General features: G+C 38.7%; 1 protein-coding gene across 1 annotated transcript in view; it reads right to left on the bottom strand.

The window, feature by feature from the left end:
* Positions 1-15,952, bottom strand: part of ERCC6L2 (ERCC excision repair 6 like 2) — a gene marked incomplete at its 3' end in the record, with an annotated part of 35,192 nt that extends 19,240 nt beyond the window's left edge. The window contains exons 1-7 of the mRNA XM_080363080.1: positions 15,541-15,952; positions 11,647-12,071; positions 8,562-8,681; positions 6,861-7,054; positions 4,576-4,737; positions 3,126-3,333; positions 1,549-1,689 (exon numbers count right to left, since the gene is read on the bottom strand). Of these exons, the coding sequence (XP_080219206.1) occupies positions 1,549-1,689; positions 3,126-3,333; positions 4,576-4,737; positions 6,861-7,054; positions 8,562-8,681; positions 11,647-12,071; positions 15,541-15,559 (1,269 nt within the window). The 5' untranslated portion in view covers positions 15,560-15,952. The remainder of the gene's footprint in view (positions 1-1,548; positions 1,690-3,125; positions 3,334-4,575; positions 4,738-6,860; positions 7,055-8,561; positions 8,682-11,646; positions 12,072-15,540) is intronic.
* Between the last annotated feature and the right edge of the window lie 1,449 nt (positions 15,953-17,401).

Genomic DNA, 17,401 nt, shown 5'->3' with positions numbered 1-17,401 from the left:
AAATAAATTCTCCTCTTAAAAAATTTAATGCATTAGAAATTCTAACTAGTACTATAATTGATCCCAAAGAGATGCATGCTGGGATTTTAACAAAAATACATCAAGTTATATTATTCCTCAGCTTTGTAATCCTATTTATAAAAAACATTTTGTCAAAAAGAAAAAAAACCCACGAGTTATAGTTTGCTAAACATTTCAGATAGTGTGACAGCTACAGAAATTACTAAGATAACTAAGAATTCCTTGGTAGACAAAAAGACAGTAACTTTATAACTGCTTTAAATGTAAATCAAACCAGAGCTGTTCAAATTACTTCATACCCTACAACTGCTAACTTTACTTTTCTCTACAGCAAAAATGTATAAAGTTTTATAAACATCTCAAGTAACATAATTCAACCAACTTCAAACATTATACAATGCAGCAGCAGCAACAGCAGCAGCTATTTTTCTCATATGGTTGGCTGATTTGACCAACATTAATTTTCCTTTCCCTTATCAAGTGACTAATTTTCATGGTTAACTTGGAATAGAACAGTCCATAAGAACCACTTAAGTATCTGCGGGCTTGCCTACTGCCCTTTGTGAAGCAAGTTCAACAGCATTTTAAATTTTCTACAAAATGTCATGAGAAGCAGAAGCAAGCAAAGAACTAATGCTAGTATCCATGGAATATTAAACAGGGTGATAGACAGATCATTTTTAAAGATGCAGAAGAATGAATAAGCTATGGAAAGCTATAAGGAAAAAAAAACACAATCAAAAAACCCCACCAATGAACAAAACAAAACAAACAAAAAATAAAATCAAACAAAAAAACCCCACAACCAACACCACCACACTATACAGGAATAAAAACAGGCCAGAAGTAAAATAGGGAGAAGCAAGTATGACACATACGCTTCTAAATCTTTAAAAGCCATGTTTAATCTGAGCCTACTGAGTAACACAAAACAAATACAAAGCTAGACTAACCAAGTGTTAAAGAAATCCAGAGAAGATAGAAAAAAATCTGCAAATCTCTTAATTGTCAACAAAATTCTGCTTAGGCTCTATGGCTAGTCACTGTTCTCCCTTCAGTGAAGCAAAGCAACAAGCATGTTTAGTGGCAAAGAAAGACACAATACAACTGCAGTTTTAGCACAAGAATAACCCAGACAAACTGCTGGGTCCAGGATGTCTCCTATTTGCAGTTTCTGCATGGACTACCTCAGGCACACAGGAGCAGCACACCTGCCACATACTGAACATCCCAATGCAACCCTCGCCAACATCAACTATATCACAGGTGCAGTTATTAATACAACACATCCAGAACTTGCTGAATAAATAACAACCACCTGCCCAGTGCATGCAAAGCAGCTTTGCTGTAGTCCCAAAGTGTCAAATTCCCTCACACCTGTGATGCAGCCACCCAAGTGTCCAGTTGGGATTTCCCAAACATGTGGCTTACAACCACACAGCCATTTCAATCAGCTCTTCATTGGCAGAGTTTCTCAAGAAAACCAGGAGGACTATGTTCTAAAATCCATACAGTGCAAGTTCTTACTTTGTAACAACAGTTCTTCCTCCTACGGCCACTGTTGCAGCTACAGGGCTCTCCTGCTCGTAATACTAGACTTACATCCTCTGTCTCTAGCACAGCCTGGTATATGGCTTTCTGGAATTCGGTCAGGGAACAGTACACCATCTGCCAAAGAGAGAGTCCCAAAAACACAATTATGTGCAGTACACAGTGAAAAGCAAAAGAACACTGCAGCAAAAAACATAAAACATAGAACATTGAAAAAAAAGTAGAAAATATGAATATATTTTCTTAAAAGATTACAGGAAATAATTCTACCACCAAATGAAAAAATGTGGATCTTGACACCAAAGTAGCATGAAACTGTAGCCAAAATATATGTATACTTACTTCATCCCCTCCAAAAATGCTACAAAGAATATCAATGGCAAGCCACAAGAACCTGCTGTTAGGTTTCTGTAAGCCTTTCAGTATGACTTTTGTGGAGGTGTAGGAAGAAGAAGGAAAAGTAAGAGAAATAAATGCATAATTGTAATTACGGATTCCCCTCTGCTTTGCCAGTTGCTTAATGTGCCCTTTCCTCTTTTAGGCACTAGCTTTTGTAGGGCACTGCCACAAGCAGGACAAACAAAATACGCAATGAAAAGGCAGAGATCTACACAGTGCTACAGCCAAAACTCTTATCCCTCTTCTTAGAGACCATGGGTGGCATCTCCATGACATCTTTAGTCTTAAGCAGCAGGAGACAGAAATCCCAAGATCATTCCTTAACCTAGGCCACCCACACAGCAGCAGCACCATGCTGAGCTATAATAATACAGCAGTAACTTGAACATATACTCACATCAACAAGAGAACAAAAAGAAAAAAACTGCAAGATTTAGAAAAGCAATTGACTGACGTTTGTTTTAATCTTTCCTTCAGAAGACAGTTTAGATAACATTATTATACATTAAAGATAAGGAATAAATATCAAATTTTGAAAAAAAAAACAGTGCAAAATAATGTATTTGTCTACTTCAAAGGAAAGCACAAATATAGGTAATAAGAATTTCTCAGAACTCTTAGCTATAGCCAAAGTATTATCATTTCATATAATGTTGACAATAGCATTAGATGAACAGGATTACAGACCTATCAACAATCAGCTTTAGGTTTGAAGGGTTTTCTTTTATTTAGTGATTGAAAATGAGGGAGTTAAAAATGAAAAGCATACTGTTCCCCGCACAAAGTATCAAGCTGCAAATTCAGAAGTCCTACACAATTTCAAGAGATTTACATATATTGTATTGGGTTTGCACACATAAGTACAAACGTGCACATAAAACAGATGTGTAAATCACTAGTCAGAAGTCTAGCTGAGCGTTTTCATGCTTGATTAACTCCATTTCAACATGCAATCATAGTAATTATGTGAACAAAGCACAGTACTGCATGTGCATTTTTTCCAAGGCTCTGGATTCTTCTGAAGCTCATAAGTCCAAAAGGAAACCATACAGTAATACAGGCACAATGAAAGAGAAAGCGCACACACACAAAAAAAAAAGAAAAAAAGAGAGATATTCACTAGCATTGTATTTGAAATGTGCAGGCACTCTTACTCTGTCTTCCTTTTTTGGCAACTGATCACTGATAAGCGCTTTGGTACGTCTCAGAAACCAGCCAGACATTTTTCTTGCTAGCTTCACCATGGCCTTACGACCTGTTGCCAGCTCTCTTTTAGTTGCAGTGTGCCTCTGGCCATGCTCCACTGGATCAGAAAATTTCTTCTTGAAATGTATTCTGCTACCCAAAAGTCCTGGTACAGCCCTGTTAAAAAACAAAAGGGGGTAGGAGGTATGTGAAGGAATTTCTTTACTCCAAGTAAAGAGCATTTACTACAGCATTTTCTTTACTCCAAGTCAGACTATCCTTTTCCACTGATTAAAACCATAGCATAAATTGTTTCTGGCTAACAGCAAGAGATCTTAAAGTAAAAATTACTAGAGAAATGAATTTTAAAAGGTGTATATAAATAGAAACATATACTACTTCCCGACATTTACTTTCTGTGATCCTCAAATGTTAAGAGATTTCCCTTAGGAAACTAGTTGCCATCTCCAGAAAAACAAAAGCTCAGCAAACCAACAGAAGTCACAAGTATATAGAACCTCTAAACTACAAGGCTGCTACTGTTCAGGACCCTAAATTAGAAGCTAAGCAGTCATGTTTTCAATTTTTACTGTTTTTGTTAAAATCAGGTTGGGCAGATATTCCAATTTACTAAATAAAATCTTAAGAAACCCAATAGCAAAAAAAGAATTTAGCAATCATTGGCAACAATACATATTTTAACAACCTATTAACAACATCAGCATACTTTTAATGGACCAAATGCAACACTAAGCTTACTGTTAAAGTATTTTTTTCCTAATATTTCACTTCAATCTCTATATCCTTATATTTCAGGTCCGTTTGATTTGTTCCTCCTCTGTAAAGCATCCATAGTAAGTCTGCTATGTTAAGATTTATATCTAGAGTTATTTCCACCTCTCCATTAAAAGTTTCCCTGGACAAGACTGTGCTTTGCAAATACATGGACTTGTGCATTTTGAAAAGCAGCAAAACATTATTTTTTTAATCTTCCAAGTCAGAGTGACCTGCACATATTGCACAGAGCAAAGGCACAACATTGTTCAAAGTTGCACAGTGATTTTCTATCTACTGTGCAGAGGACAGAAGAAAAAAGTCTTTAGAAAAGAAAGCTAAATATACTGGGTAAAAAACAAACAAACAAACTTTAACTGTTTCCCAGATTCCCTAAAGAAGCCTGATAGCAGGAGCTCCAAACATAACTGCAAAATTCATACCAGGAGCTCACGCCCATAGATGTATTGCAAAAACATACTTACATTTTCACAAAACATTATGGGATTTTTGGAGGGGAGGATTGTGGTTTGTTGTTTTCATTTTTTTTTTGACACAGATGGGTCCATATCATCCAGCTCTATCCTAGCCCCATTATATGGTTAACATATAGAGGTGTTTAACCATTAAAAAGAAATTATTTACCAGTCCATAACACACCAAAGTTCCTTCATATTGTTTTGAAGAATGGTTCCAGTAAGGCCTATGCGAACACTGCACTTTAATGACTTCATGGTTTGAGTTATTTGAGCCTTCGGATTCTTGATTCTATGTGCTTCATCCACTATCACAGCAGACCATTCTACACTGCAAATCAACAAAAAATATTGTATTAACCGAAACTACTTATCATCCCACATGAACGTAAGAAGTGAAGTCAGACAAGTAGCTGTGATTATTATAAAATACTTACTTTTTGATTTTTTGTTTTACATTGTATTATACTACTCGGTTCCTTTATATTCTGTTTATGCCATAGTTGAATACAATGGCTAAACTACATAACCAAACAAATGAACTACGGTTAACTATATCAAATGCTTTCTGTGAAGAAAGTAGCTTTCAATCTCCAGAGCAATCAATACAGCACATCCCAGTGATGCTAATTCTACTCATAAGATTTAGAAAAATTAAAAAAAAAAATAATCTCCAAAGGTAAACTATTGAAACATGCTTAACACAGGTATGCTTCATTTTCCCAAAAGAACCTATCCAGTCTAACTAGAAAAAGCATTTCAATCTATATGGTTTCCTACGTGAAAGCATCACTCAACTTCTTTAATATCTATATAATAACAATTTGGCACAATTTGTGACTAGGAAGAATATATCTAGAAGCAGGGACCAAAAGATATTTTGTAGCCAACATAAAAAAACATAAAACCTGGAGGTAGAATGACCTCTATACTGTGATATTAATTTAAGTCATCAAGTCCTTAGGAAGAGATGTATCAACTTTATGAGATCATTTTTTATATATGAAAATTTCAGAACAAAATCATACATCCATTTGGATGACATTTCAAACAGCAAAAAGCTGAAACAGACATCTTTAGAAGGAAAGCTCTTTCCTGAACAGGCTGCATCTAGGTCACTAAGATGAAGACTGATTTTGTGGCATTTTTGATGTCTGGTAAATACATTCATTCATACTTGAGCTCCTTACATTCCTAAAATCTGCTAAGAATTGGAGTTTCTCAAAGGAGATTAAGAGATGAGCATGAGCTACTTCAACTAAATCTCTCATGCTGATTTACATGTGTAACTGAGCCTGTGTATTCTTATTACTGACAATGAATTATTTAAGACTAGTTTTTGAGGGAAATGCATCATTCTAGCTAAGCAAGACACATAGCCTCTTCCAGTGTCAAGATCATATGCCCAGCCAGTCACATGGTCTGAAGAGAGAGTCTGGTAAATCTGTATGCTGAAGCAATGTACTTGCAAGCAGTAAGTCACACATCAGATCAGCTCTGAACATGCACTTATTTCCTGATCACTGTCTATTCAACAACCAACACTGAAGGGCTCCTCAGAAAGGCAATAGTATGAATTAGGGTACTACTAACATAACTGCTTCAGCCTTCTCCTATCTGCACTTCTTTTTTCAGACCTAAGCAGAGAGAGAGATGGAGATCTGATTGTTTTCGTGATGGCTGTCCAGACCACTAGGACTGTCTCTGGGGCCTGAACCTTTCCCAATACCTAAACCAACAAGACCAGCAGATCTGCTGTACAACACCAGCTGCTAAGGGCAGGCTGCTACTACTAGCTCTTTACACAACTGGTGCTCTACTTTAAGATGGCATAAAGGGACCACCAGGGTAAGATGAAAGGCTAAGTACTCCTGAACACAGCCAAAGGAAAGGTAGAACTTGTAGTTTGAAAATGTTGACAGCTATGGAGTAAAGAAAGCAGGATTTCTCATACAATCTGCTGTCAGAAAGACCTTCATTCTAAGCCCATCATGTATTTAAAACTATACACACACATATTTTGTATCACAGGTTATAGGACTCATGAATTTCATGAAGCTGGTGAAAAGTTCAAATAACAAGGAAAATATCATTTGAACATTTGCTAAAGAATCCAGATTTTTTTTTTCCTTTGCACTGTACTGAAATATAGAAACACCTTCTGCATATCTTTCAGCTACCACCCGTTTTCAGGCAGGCAATTCCTGCATATTTTTGAGAACACTTAATGAAGTGCGAAGTCTAGCTTTATGAAAACTACTCAAACACTTCTTCCAAGCATCCCACTACAAAGATAGTATAGGGTAACCATCTTGAAGATAGTTAAATGGGATTCTCCTCTTCCACACAGTGAGTCATTGGATTTAATAAACAGAAAGAATAAGTAGTTGCAAAGAACAATTTAAATTAGACAGCTGAACTTCTGTGTGTGGAAGAATACATTAAAATCATTACCTGTTAAATTCATCCAAGTATAGGCGCAGTATCTCATATGTTGTAAGGGCAACTTCACATTTCCCTTGCTTGATGCGATTCAAGTCATCATCTTTTTTACTGCCATGTAAGACACAAACCTTAAAGTACCCCCATGTGTCTAACTCATCCTTCCAGTTGTAAAGCACTGAAAGAGGGGCCACTATGAGGAAAGTCTGAAAACAAACAGATGTATAGTATTACTGGAAAAACTACAACACAGCACTTTCTCCATAAGGAAAGTCAAAATCTTGATATTTATTTTACTGCTTTGAACATTTAACTATTTCATTCTGTCACTTCAAAGCATAGTATAGAAAATATCTGAAGAGTCAATATAAATTCAAAAGTAATCAGTTTACTCAGAGGATGTAAATAATACAGAACAAAACTACCATAAAACTAAAAAAAAAATACCAAAGTAGTGCTACTTACTCAAATTATACTCTTACAACTGCAATAGGACACGAGATACTATCACTTTGTCTTGTTAGAGCATCAATATCTGTATACCATAAAATGTTTTACAGATGGAGAAAACAAAAAGATGAAGAGGGTAAGCAGCTTCCTCCAGTTCATAGGTCTAGTTATTATATAACTTCAAAACAGGAAGACCTGGAAAGTGTTTGAAAATTTAAGATCTCTCATACAACTCATTCAGTATCATAGAATAATAAAATCAGTGAGGTGGGAAGGGACCTCAGGAATTTTGTAGCCCAACTTTCTGGACAAAGCAGGGGCAACACTGAATTTAGATTAGGTCATTCAGGGCCTTCTCAACTCAGGTCTTCCTGAGGTCCCCCAAGGATCCGGAGTGGTCCACAACCTCTCTCTATGACCTGGTTGCAATGCTTAATTGTCCTCAAAGTGAAAGAATTCTTTTCATATTCCCAGTCAGAAGCATCCTTTTTTTTGTTGTTCGTTTTTTTTTGTTTGTTTTCACATGAAGTACTAACCCTTCACCTCTTCCTCTCCGCCTGTAGTTCCTGAGAAACCTGTATCCATTATTCACAGAGCTACAGTCATACAGACCATTCTGCTACTCGAATATTCCAATTAGTCCAATAAAATTAAAATAGTAATGGAAAACAGAAATTGTATGAGACCTGTGATGGGTAAAATTAAAATGATCTTCAGATTTCTCTCATTCACATAGAACTTCTACATGTATCTTTACTTGCTGTACTGTATTTGATTACCTAGATTATGAGTCAGACTTACATCTGACATTATGATGGTCATTCAAGAATATAAGCCACATCACAAGAATATTAGAAATAAATTTTCCAAATACATTTGTTTACCCTAATTCTTTAAATATCCTGTTAAAATAGACACGTGTACTTTTTGTACTTTAGAAACACAATCACACAAACCCACAGTTTTTCTACTCACTGACATGGGCCTTCCAAAGTACTCTAGCCACAAATCTCATCCAGATATTTCCTGATACTTTGTGTTAGTGCAAATCAACAGTACTAACAGATTAGACTATGACAGCCAGATAATGCACTATGACACTCTGGAAAACTGAAGGCTCCCCTAACACTACCAGTATGACCATGAACCCCTAATCTACCGAAGTAGCAGAATTTTTTAAAAGAATATAAACTTCTAAAGCAAACAAAAGATCAAGTATTGCCTTTTACAAAAAAATTAAGCTTGTATTACTATAAACTGTACCTTCTTGGGGTTACATTTAGATTCTTTTTTCATTGTCCTCAGTAAAAATTCTGGCATATTGTTTTCAATATCCTCACGTGTTCCCTTTTTGTGCAATACTGCAGCCAAAAATGAAATGACCTTGAAAAAGAAAATAATTCTCAGTGATCACGTACAAAAATGCAAACATAAATTGAGTTCCACTGAAAACAAACATTTAGGATGAAATCCTGGATGGGATTTAGTAAGGTGGTTTGTGGGGGGACTGGGTTTTTTGTTTGGGGTGTTTGTTTTAAATAGATCTGTTTTTAAAATGGGAACCCCTCCACTTGGAGAATCCTGAATTCATGACAAGAACAATTAATTGCTCTATTTTACTCCTTCTTCCTCTAAGTGGAAAAGTCCCAAAAATAAGGAGGAGACTATGAATGAGCCAGGAAAAACTAGAGATGAGTTATGCCTTGCAGTTCTTCTCCACTCTCAAGACAACTGAATCTCACACAAGAAAACAGAAAGAAGAGATACTAACTGTACTCCCAACACTACTTCTGCAAAAGAAAGAAGTTCAAACTAGAGGTTAGATTCTTACTAACATGTCATCTTCCAAATGTTCCATTCCTTCCAGTTCTTGTCCTTAACTTCAAAACCTGTTCGTTCTGTTGTGTTTGAGCTATATTCTCTCATCAACCTCAAATCAGTAAAGGAGATTTCCCTTTGATTATTATGGCACAGATGTCTGACCAGAACATGTAAATCCATAAAATCCACTTAGCGCCATGGATACCATTTATGCCAAGTGGCAGCAAGGACCAGATGCACCACCAGAGAGGTGCTCTTCTTTTAAAAACTCTACAGGCTTCCTTTACTTGGAGGAGGCAGCTCCAGCCACTTCCTTTTCGCAGCTGCTACACAGCTGCTCAGAGCAGGGCAGAGGTAATGCTGTAAAGTGTCAGCTTCTAAAAAAAAGAGGAAATTTCCAGAGCTTTTGCCCTGTAACGACAGAGGAAGAAAAAAGAGCCAGCCAGGAGTGCAGAAATGCAGGAAAAATACCTGAGAAAAGTAAAGGTAGATGAGCAGAAGAGAGAGGAAACCAACCATATTTGTGGCTGCAGGGCGAGAAAGAGATGTGTAGAAAAGAAAACCAAACATTTTTATACCTAATATTTCATATAAACTGAGGCTAAGGGGAACTGCGAGTTTGCACATGTTGTTTGACTTTAACTTTTTAAAAATCATTTCGAGAAGAAGAATAGAATTCAACTGAACATAAAATCTACATGTGTCTTTCAGATCCTCCGTTTTTGGAAGAATTATACATCACAAATTTGTAACAATAGCAAAGGCTGTAAAAGGGCAAGTCTGCTGATGAACTCTTGGCTCTTCCACATAAAGAAGGAAGCAACCTAAAGGCCTACATAGGAACCTAACTTACTGCAATCACAAAGAGAAATGACATTATTCTACTTGCCTCCACCTCAACTTCAGCTTGAAATTAAAGAGACATACAGTCAATCCAATTTAAGCAAAGATAAGTTCAGAAGTACAAAGAATATGAAAATGCAAAAGTTTGCTAGCAAAGTCTTTATCTCATAAATCATTCTATAATTCAGAAACAATAAGGTTCAGCAAACTGACAAGCATAACTCAAGTTTTCTACAAGACTAAATCAGTTACTTCAAAGTTTAACTAACATTTATGCTTTCATACATACTAATTCGAGTGAAATCCTCTTTTACTTCATATTCACTGAATTGCCTTTCCCATGCTTAACACAAATAAGATAACTACTGTGTTTTATAAAAAAAAAAATACACAATATATTCTTTAAAACCTCCACCTTTCTTCTGCAAACTTGACACTGTGATGAAAAGAAATAACCATCAGATGTGAATTCCACACAGGAAAACACTGTCACTGTGTGACAAACATGACCACATCACTACAGAATCCACTGAGATTCAAGACATACAAGAGATATAAGGAAGACAACGCAACTTTTTACTCTATATTTTACTACTACCTTACATAGATGCGTCTGATCATATGAAAGCAGATTATTTGCAGTTCTGACTAGACACAAACTTCCATATCTCCTGAATTCTTAAACAGCCATACACAAGAAACATGGCCAAGCTTAAGTAAAACACAAGGTAAATGAATACAGTTTAATAAAAGTCTGTTAACAGATCAATCAGCAGCAGCTAGACATCGATGATGCGCCTCTGAATACTCCAGAGCTTTGCCAGTTTAGTACACTCACTCCTCAAGTTTGCTACAAAATAGTACTTCTTTGCACTGAAGAGGATCCATTGACATTCTTCTAAATGGAAGGGCAACAGACACTACAGCTAGTATCTGTCAGTGAACGGAGGGAGAAAAGAGAGAAGCACAAAGACAAGCCACCATAGGATTGAAGCTGCTAACTTAAAACCAGAAAAATGAAAGAGAAATTTCAAACATAAGATCACTCTAGTTTTAGTAAAATAAATAATCATTTGGGCCACACTGATTCAAAGCATAATGGAAAAATCGAGCTATACTTTGTCCTTTCATCAACCCAAGTTGTGTTTCCAAAAGAGTGATAAAAATAACACGGAACATCTAAGCACTTTTTCCAGAGATAGGAATAAAAGTGTCTGCTCCTTCTTGTTCCCAGTACAGTCAAACTATTTGTTTTCAGGAAAAAAAGAAAAAGACATTTAAAGAGCTACAGTCAGATAAGGACTTTAAGTACTTTTAGCATGCTCCAGTGCAAATTTCACAATGCGTAGGTAACAATTCTCAAAGTACATTCAACATAAAATGAATACGAACATTTTAACCACTGTAATTACTCATGCTTACACTAAAAGGGGCCACATCCCAGTTTTGTGACCTGTCAGGAGTGAATCTTAAATCAGCAATGGCTCCTGGCTCAAGTCCTGTCCCAGAAAGTCATGTCCTGCCTTCTCCAATTCCACAATAGCAACAGGAGGTTAAGCTCCACTGAAATGGCTTTTCTTAAACAGAGTATTTTTAAAAAAGATTTACAACTCACAGAAAACACACTGCAAAAAAAAAAACAAAAAACAACCAATTCTCGCACTGTAAAAATCAAAAAGAGTACCTGTATTGTCTTTCCAAGGCCCATATCATCTCCAAGAATACACCCCCTTTTATTAGCATAGTGTCTGTACAGAAATTGGGCTCCTTCTCTTTGATAATCACGCAGATATCTGTTAATTGTATAAGGGATGAAATCACCATTGTCAGATAATTTAAAAGCAACTGCAGGACATGGAAGATTTTGGTCAGGAAAATAAGGCTTTTCCAGATCATCATCATCAAATATTAAGCTTTTGCAGGGTCTTCTACTGGCTTTGACTCTACGAAGTTTAGTTATTAGTATTTGCCTTTCTTCACACTCCAAGAATGATACAACAGCAAATAATTTTCCATTCTTGTCCTTTTCAATAGAGGATATTGTTCCTTCCTGAAGTTTCCCATTTTCAAGACAAGGGGCAAGGCACTTCTCCCCAATATGCCAATTATCTATAAAAAGAAACAAACACACAGTGATAAACTGGCCCAATGTGCAAAGTATTTCATTTTGTCACACTACTAAAACATTGAATGTAAATTTATTTAACAAACTGCATACATTGTAAGATAAAACATTTTATTGAAGGTCGCACTAGAATCAGGATACTGATTACTGTTTAGAACCAAATCCTGAGCCAGGTATAAAACTACAGTTAACTGAAACACTACAATTTCATATCTGGGTATCTGAAAATATACATATATATTTAAATATCTGGAAGTCTATGTGAAAAAGTCTGATGTAAAGGCCAAATTCTACTATATTAAGTTGTTACACATTGGCTTCATGCAGTCCAACACTGATATACTGATGTCTGCATGTTTAGTGTCCACTGAATAGACCACATGACCCAGTCAAAAAGGCCTTCTATATTACACACACTTCTGACCTACCTGAACCCCATGTTCCAGTGTTAGTAAATTATCTTAGAATTATAATCACATAGCAAAATGTCAAAATGTCACCTTTCTCCTAATTAAGTCTGGAACAGGTAAAAAACTACTTACGTTTAAAAACAACAGAAGGGTACTTCAAGAACACACAGTAGCACACAGTTTGCCTATACTGTTCATCCAAGTGGCTAATTACTCAGTAAACTGTTAACACAGATGTCAAGTCTGGAACTGTTACAATCTGTTCCTCTGTGTGGCCTCACTACTGCCTTAATGCAGGCCTTGATACAGCATGTCAAATACAGCATATCAAACAATCACAGAGATGACTGAACTGGTTCATTTTCAGCTATCTCATTTTTAAATTTCATGCACAAAGATTATTTTTAAATGGTGCGTATCCTGCTAACAGAGAAAGATGAAGAACATCAGTGTATCAGAGTCCAAAGAATCCACATCATATTGACAATAAAAACCCAATAAAATACCTCTATCAGAAAAAGCAAGGCCTTCACTCTTCACAGTAAAGACATAAATAATCGTTACATAGAGTTTTTCAAATCTAAACTGAGGAAGTGTTGTCCTGAGTTTATGGAAACACTTTCCAATCTTCCCCTGCTCAGCTGTCCCACAACACAAAAAGGGACATGATTCATTTCAGTACTTTTGTTGTTTACCTATTTGTTGGAATATGTTCTGATACTTCTGAGAAAGTCATAATCAGAAGCAATGAGAGGCACCTAAGGTTTTTATTTGAAGGAGCAAATTGGAGAGAATCTTGGATCAAAGTAATCATACTTCATACCTATGATCAGTGGTAGTACACTTTTCTGGGCATGTTAACCCAGTTACTTTTCAGAGGTAAGGAAAATATAAGAGTAAGTCCTGAAGGCAAGAAACTTCACTTTCCGTCATTTTTATGCCTCAGTGCAAAAATCTCATGGAGCAGACAGGTTGTTCTCACCAGTTCTTGAGCTCCTGGAAGTGTACGCTCACAGGATTATTCTCCACAATGTATCAGTTAGATTGGTGATAACTATACTTCCTATTTAATAAACTATGTAAACTAAAACAAAAACATCCATCTATCCCACTATGGGGCAACAAGCAGTGACCTTAAGTTGATATCTAAGTAACAACAAAAATAGCACAAGCATAGAGAATACCTCTCTCCTAAAATTCTTTGGCCTGAAAGTATTCTTTTAGGTACAGAGATTTCCTGGGTCAGGTGTGGGTTGTCTGTTCACCAAACCCCAGTGGACTTCTCTCTTTCAAGCAGCTCCATTCCCCCTTCAACACATGCAGATTTCTTACATTCAGTGTTTTCTGACTACAAATTTAGCAGTTCTGCTCTCTAATACCTGTCAAGTTTTTGCCTTCTATCAACTTGGATCCACAACCTAAATCAATGGCTTGTGAGTTCCTAGACTAACAAAATCATAAACCATGACCCCTGTGTTAAACTCATCATTTTGGAGATCTCCTTCACAATGCTCCCCATCATCCTCACTTCAGAAGTTCAGTCCCACACCCTGTGACCTGTACGTAAGTCACTTCATACCTTCAGCCATTCCCACTGATCTTCTCAGAGACTTGAAGCTCAAATCTATCTTCTTGAGGCATGAAATACAGACAGCATATTCAACAAATCATACATAACTAGTCTCTTAAGGTATTTGTACTGTTTCTTGCACATGCTCACATCAATTTTTAAAGTACACATGGACTTCTCCCAGTAGCATTTAAGTCTCTGGGCAATTTCTCAAAATCTCAAAGCAAGGCTGAAAAAATGAAACATGCTGTATACAGCACACTGTTAAATATGCAAAACAAAGCTTAAATTAAGAAAGCATTTCCACAATTACTTTCTTTTACAGTAATACCTGAAGTGACATGTGACACTAGAGACTCTCAAGTTAAAATTACAATTTGACAGTGTCTTTGTTTTTAACCAAGCATTTACTTGAGTTTAATGAGTTGCATATGACTTGTCAGAATGAAAGTCCCAGGTGCAAGGTGGAAAAAATTGCACTGAGCAATAGTTTCAGTATTACCAAACTCCCAACCTAGTGAGAAACAAGGAACAAAATGAGTAAAGGGGAGAGAAAAGCAATGGTATTAAGGACACCATTACTACAAAACCCCAGAAAATAATGCTATACAAACCAAAGCAAAAATTGCTACTTTAACTAGCCTGATGCACTAAGAACTTGAGGTTTGAACCAGAACTATAATTTATGTAGAATACTAACTTTAGAAGTGAGGAAAATTATCCAGTATGGCTTCCTAGCATGGGTACAGTACACTTGTCATCAGTGAAGAAAGTTGATATTTATGATGCCGCTTCTACCACAGCTGAAAAAAATGTGCCATCATATGTATAAATTGTATGACTGTCACACAGTAGCTCCTTTCAACACCTACTTCTCTATGATCAATAAAGCAAATCAAACATTAATGCTAACTACTGATGTTTGATCACTTAATGTAGAGTGCAAAGGATTTTTTACACTCCAATAACTGACTGTAAAAGCAAAACTCAATGATACTACAAAGCACTGCACTTCTTAAGTTGTAATGCTTAGCAACAAAGTTGGTAAATAAGAAGTGAAAAAAACCCTCAAAATGCTCTCTTCCTAAAGATGCCAAAGCAGGATATTTTAAATTCACTTAACCACACGTTTCCACTTGTTGCAAGAAACAAACTCAAAATGCAGGCTCCTGAATAAACAGAAGCCATTTAGACTTTTCCCACCTGATATTTCTAGAACATGTGCACCACCATACTCAGGGCATTCAGAACACACCTCAGCCCCGTCAGGCGAGGCCCCTCAGGGCCATGGCACGGTGCTGTGCCAGCCAGATCCCACGAGCCAGCCGCCCCACGGCCCGTGTTGGGGCACTCGCCGTGGGTTACCAAGCACTGTGTAATCCCCACACCTGCTCTCATTCTGCACCTGAGCAAACGTGAAGAGCAGTAATGAGTGTGAACACCGCTCTGGAGAGATACACGGAGGATGCTTACCTGGGTCACCATCACACATTTTAACCTTTGGCCGTGCAAAGCCCAGCAGGGCCCGCGGGCCGCGGCCCCCGGGGGCAGGTGAGGCCCAGACGCCACCGGGCGGCCGCTCTGGGGGCCCGCGGCCACGGGAGTGGGGCACGGGCCGGCCTGGCGCCCACGGCCGGACACCACACGCCCCCCAGGCAGGTCACAGACACCCGGCGGGCACCTCACAGCGCCGCGGGGAAGGAACCCGTCACCGGCGGTTCCCCCCCAGCACCGGCGGCCCCACGGCAGCCAGGCCAACCCCTCCGCCAGGGCGGCCTCCCGGCCCCCCAGCCCCTGGCGAGGTGCGGGGCAGGAGCCGTGCCCGGGGACGGGGCGAACGGACCCCTCGCCCCGCGCCGCACGGGGCGCGGCGGGCTCCGCCACGGCCGGGTTCCCGGGGATGGGGCGGTATCGCGAGAAGAGCGGCGCGGCGGGACGCGCTTCTTAAAGGAGCCGGCGGTGAGACGCGAAGGGCGGGAGGTATCGCGAGGTTGGCCGGCGGTGTTGCGGGAAGCGGGCCGGGAGGTACCAGGGTTCGAGACCCGGCGACGGGGAAGGGGAAGGCGAAGGCGTCCTCGTACGGCGCCGGCGCTGTGGCGATGCCTTCTGAGGGGACCGGGGGCTGCGGCTGCGCTCGGGGAGCCCAGGGCGGCCGTGGTGCTGGTGAGGCGAGTCCCCAGGGTAGCTCAGCACAGGGCTGGGAGCAAGTCGGGTCTGTGCAGCAAGGCCATGCTGCCCGCACCAAATGAAGTTTGGTTTTGCACCAGGGCGCACCGTGGGGAATGTGGTAGCTGTGGTGGTGGTGCACTGGTCTGTGAAGAACGCGGCCTTGCCCCGCTGAGCACAGTGTAGCTCCTGAAGCTGGAATGGTTTGGCGTCTTGATCCATGTAATCCATACCGTAGCTGAGTCTACACCTAATGCAAGCCCTTGTTTGTAGCAAAATCTGTAAAGGACTTAAACAAACAAACAAAAAAACAAGCAAACAAGCATAAACCTCTGTGAAGACATGGCGGTAAGGAAGCAGTAGGAACAACTAGTGCAGTGGAAGGGCTCTCTAGTGCTGATGGCATGGTGCTGAGGAGAAACCGCAGTGATGTGATCGGAATGTGGTGAGAACCAAATGTGCAGCAAGATCTGGCGTTTGGAGAAAACGCTTAAGAGAGAGAGGCCCAGTTCCTAAAATGAGTCCACCTCTGCCCACTACCAGAAGAGCTTAACTGAACGTGCTAACGCTTTGCAGATTGTGAACTCAACCAGTAACATCCATCTTATTGCTGAAAAAATTCAGCCCCACCAAGAAATCTATCCAGATTGCATCATATCTCAGTAGCAATTTTACCAAATGTTAGATGAAGGGCATGACTTCCCAGATACTTGCTATTGCGTTGACAAAATTTTTCCATGTACATTTAATAGCTCAATACTAAGTTTCACTTAAAGAAGTTAAGCATATATGTGTGAATATCATGCAAGATCTGTTTCTGAAGCACCTTTAATTACTTTTTTAATGGAGAAGACATCAACTTGGGTTGAAGCTGTCATTGTTTCTAATTATCTTGTAATATCAGTCATTTTAGTGACATGTTAAGGAGGGTTTAAATATTAGAAGAAGAAAAAGGATCCTTTTGACATATGAAGTAAAATTGCATACAATGAAGATGGATAGACTGGCTAATCAAAGTTCTACGTCCTACAATATTTTCAGAAACAAGGCAAGGCAATAAATTTTCTAATATGTGGGTCTCCGTGCTGTTTCTGTATGCAGCTGACATGCAGGCAGCTACCTGCCTGCTCTAAGAGTAATGAAGGCATTAAGCTGCTTCTTTAAGTTG

Source organism: Nesoenas mayeri, assembly GCF_963082525.1.
Source record: "Nesoenas mayeri genome assembly, chromosome: Z".
In the NCBI taxonomy this organism is placed as follows: Eukaryota; Metazoa; Chordata; class Aves; order Columbiformes; family Columbidae; genus Nesoenas; species Nesoenas mayeri.
Note: the sequence above shows the minus strand (reverse complement) of the source record. Positions and strands in the feature narration are given on the sequence as shown.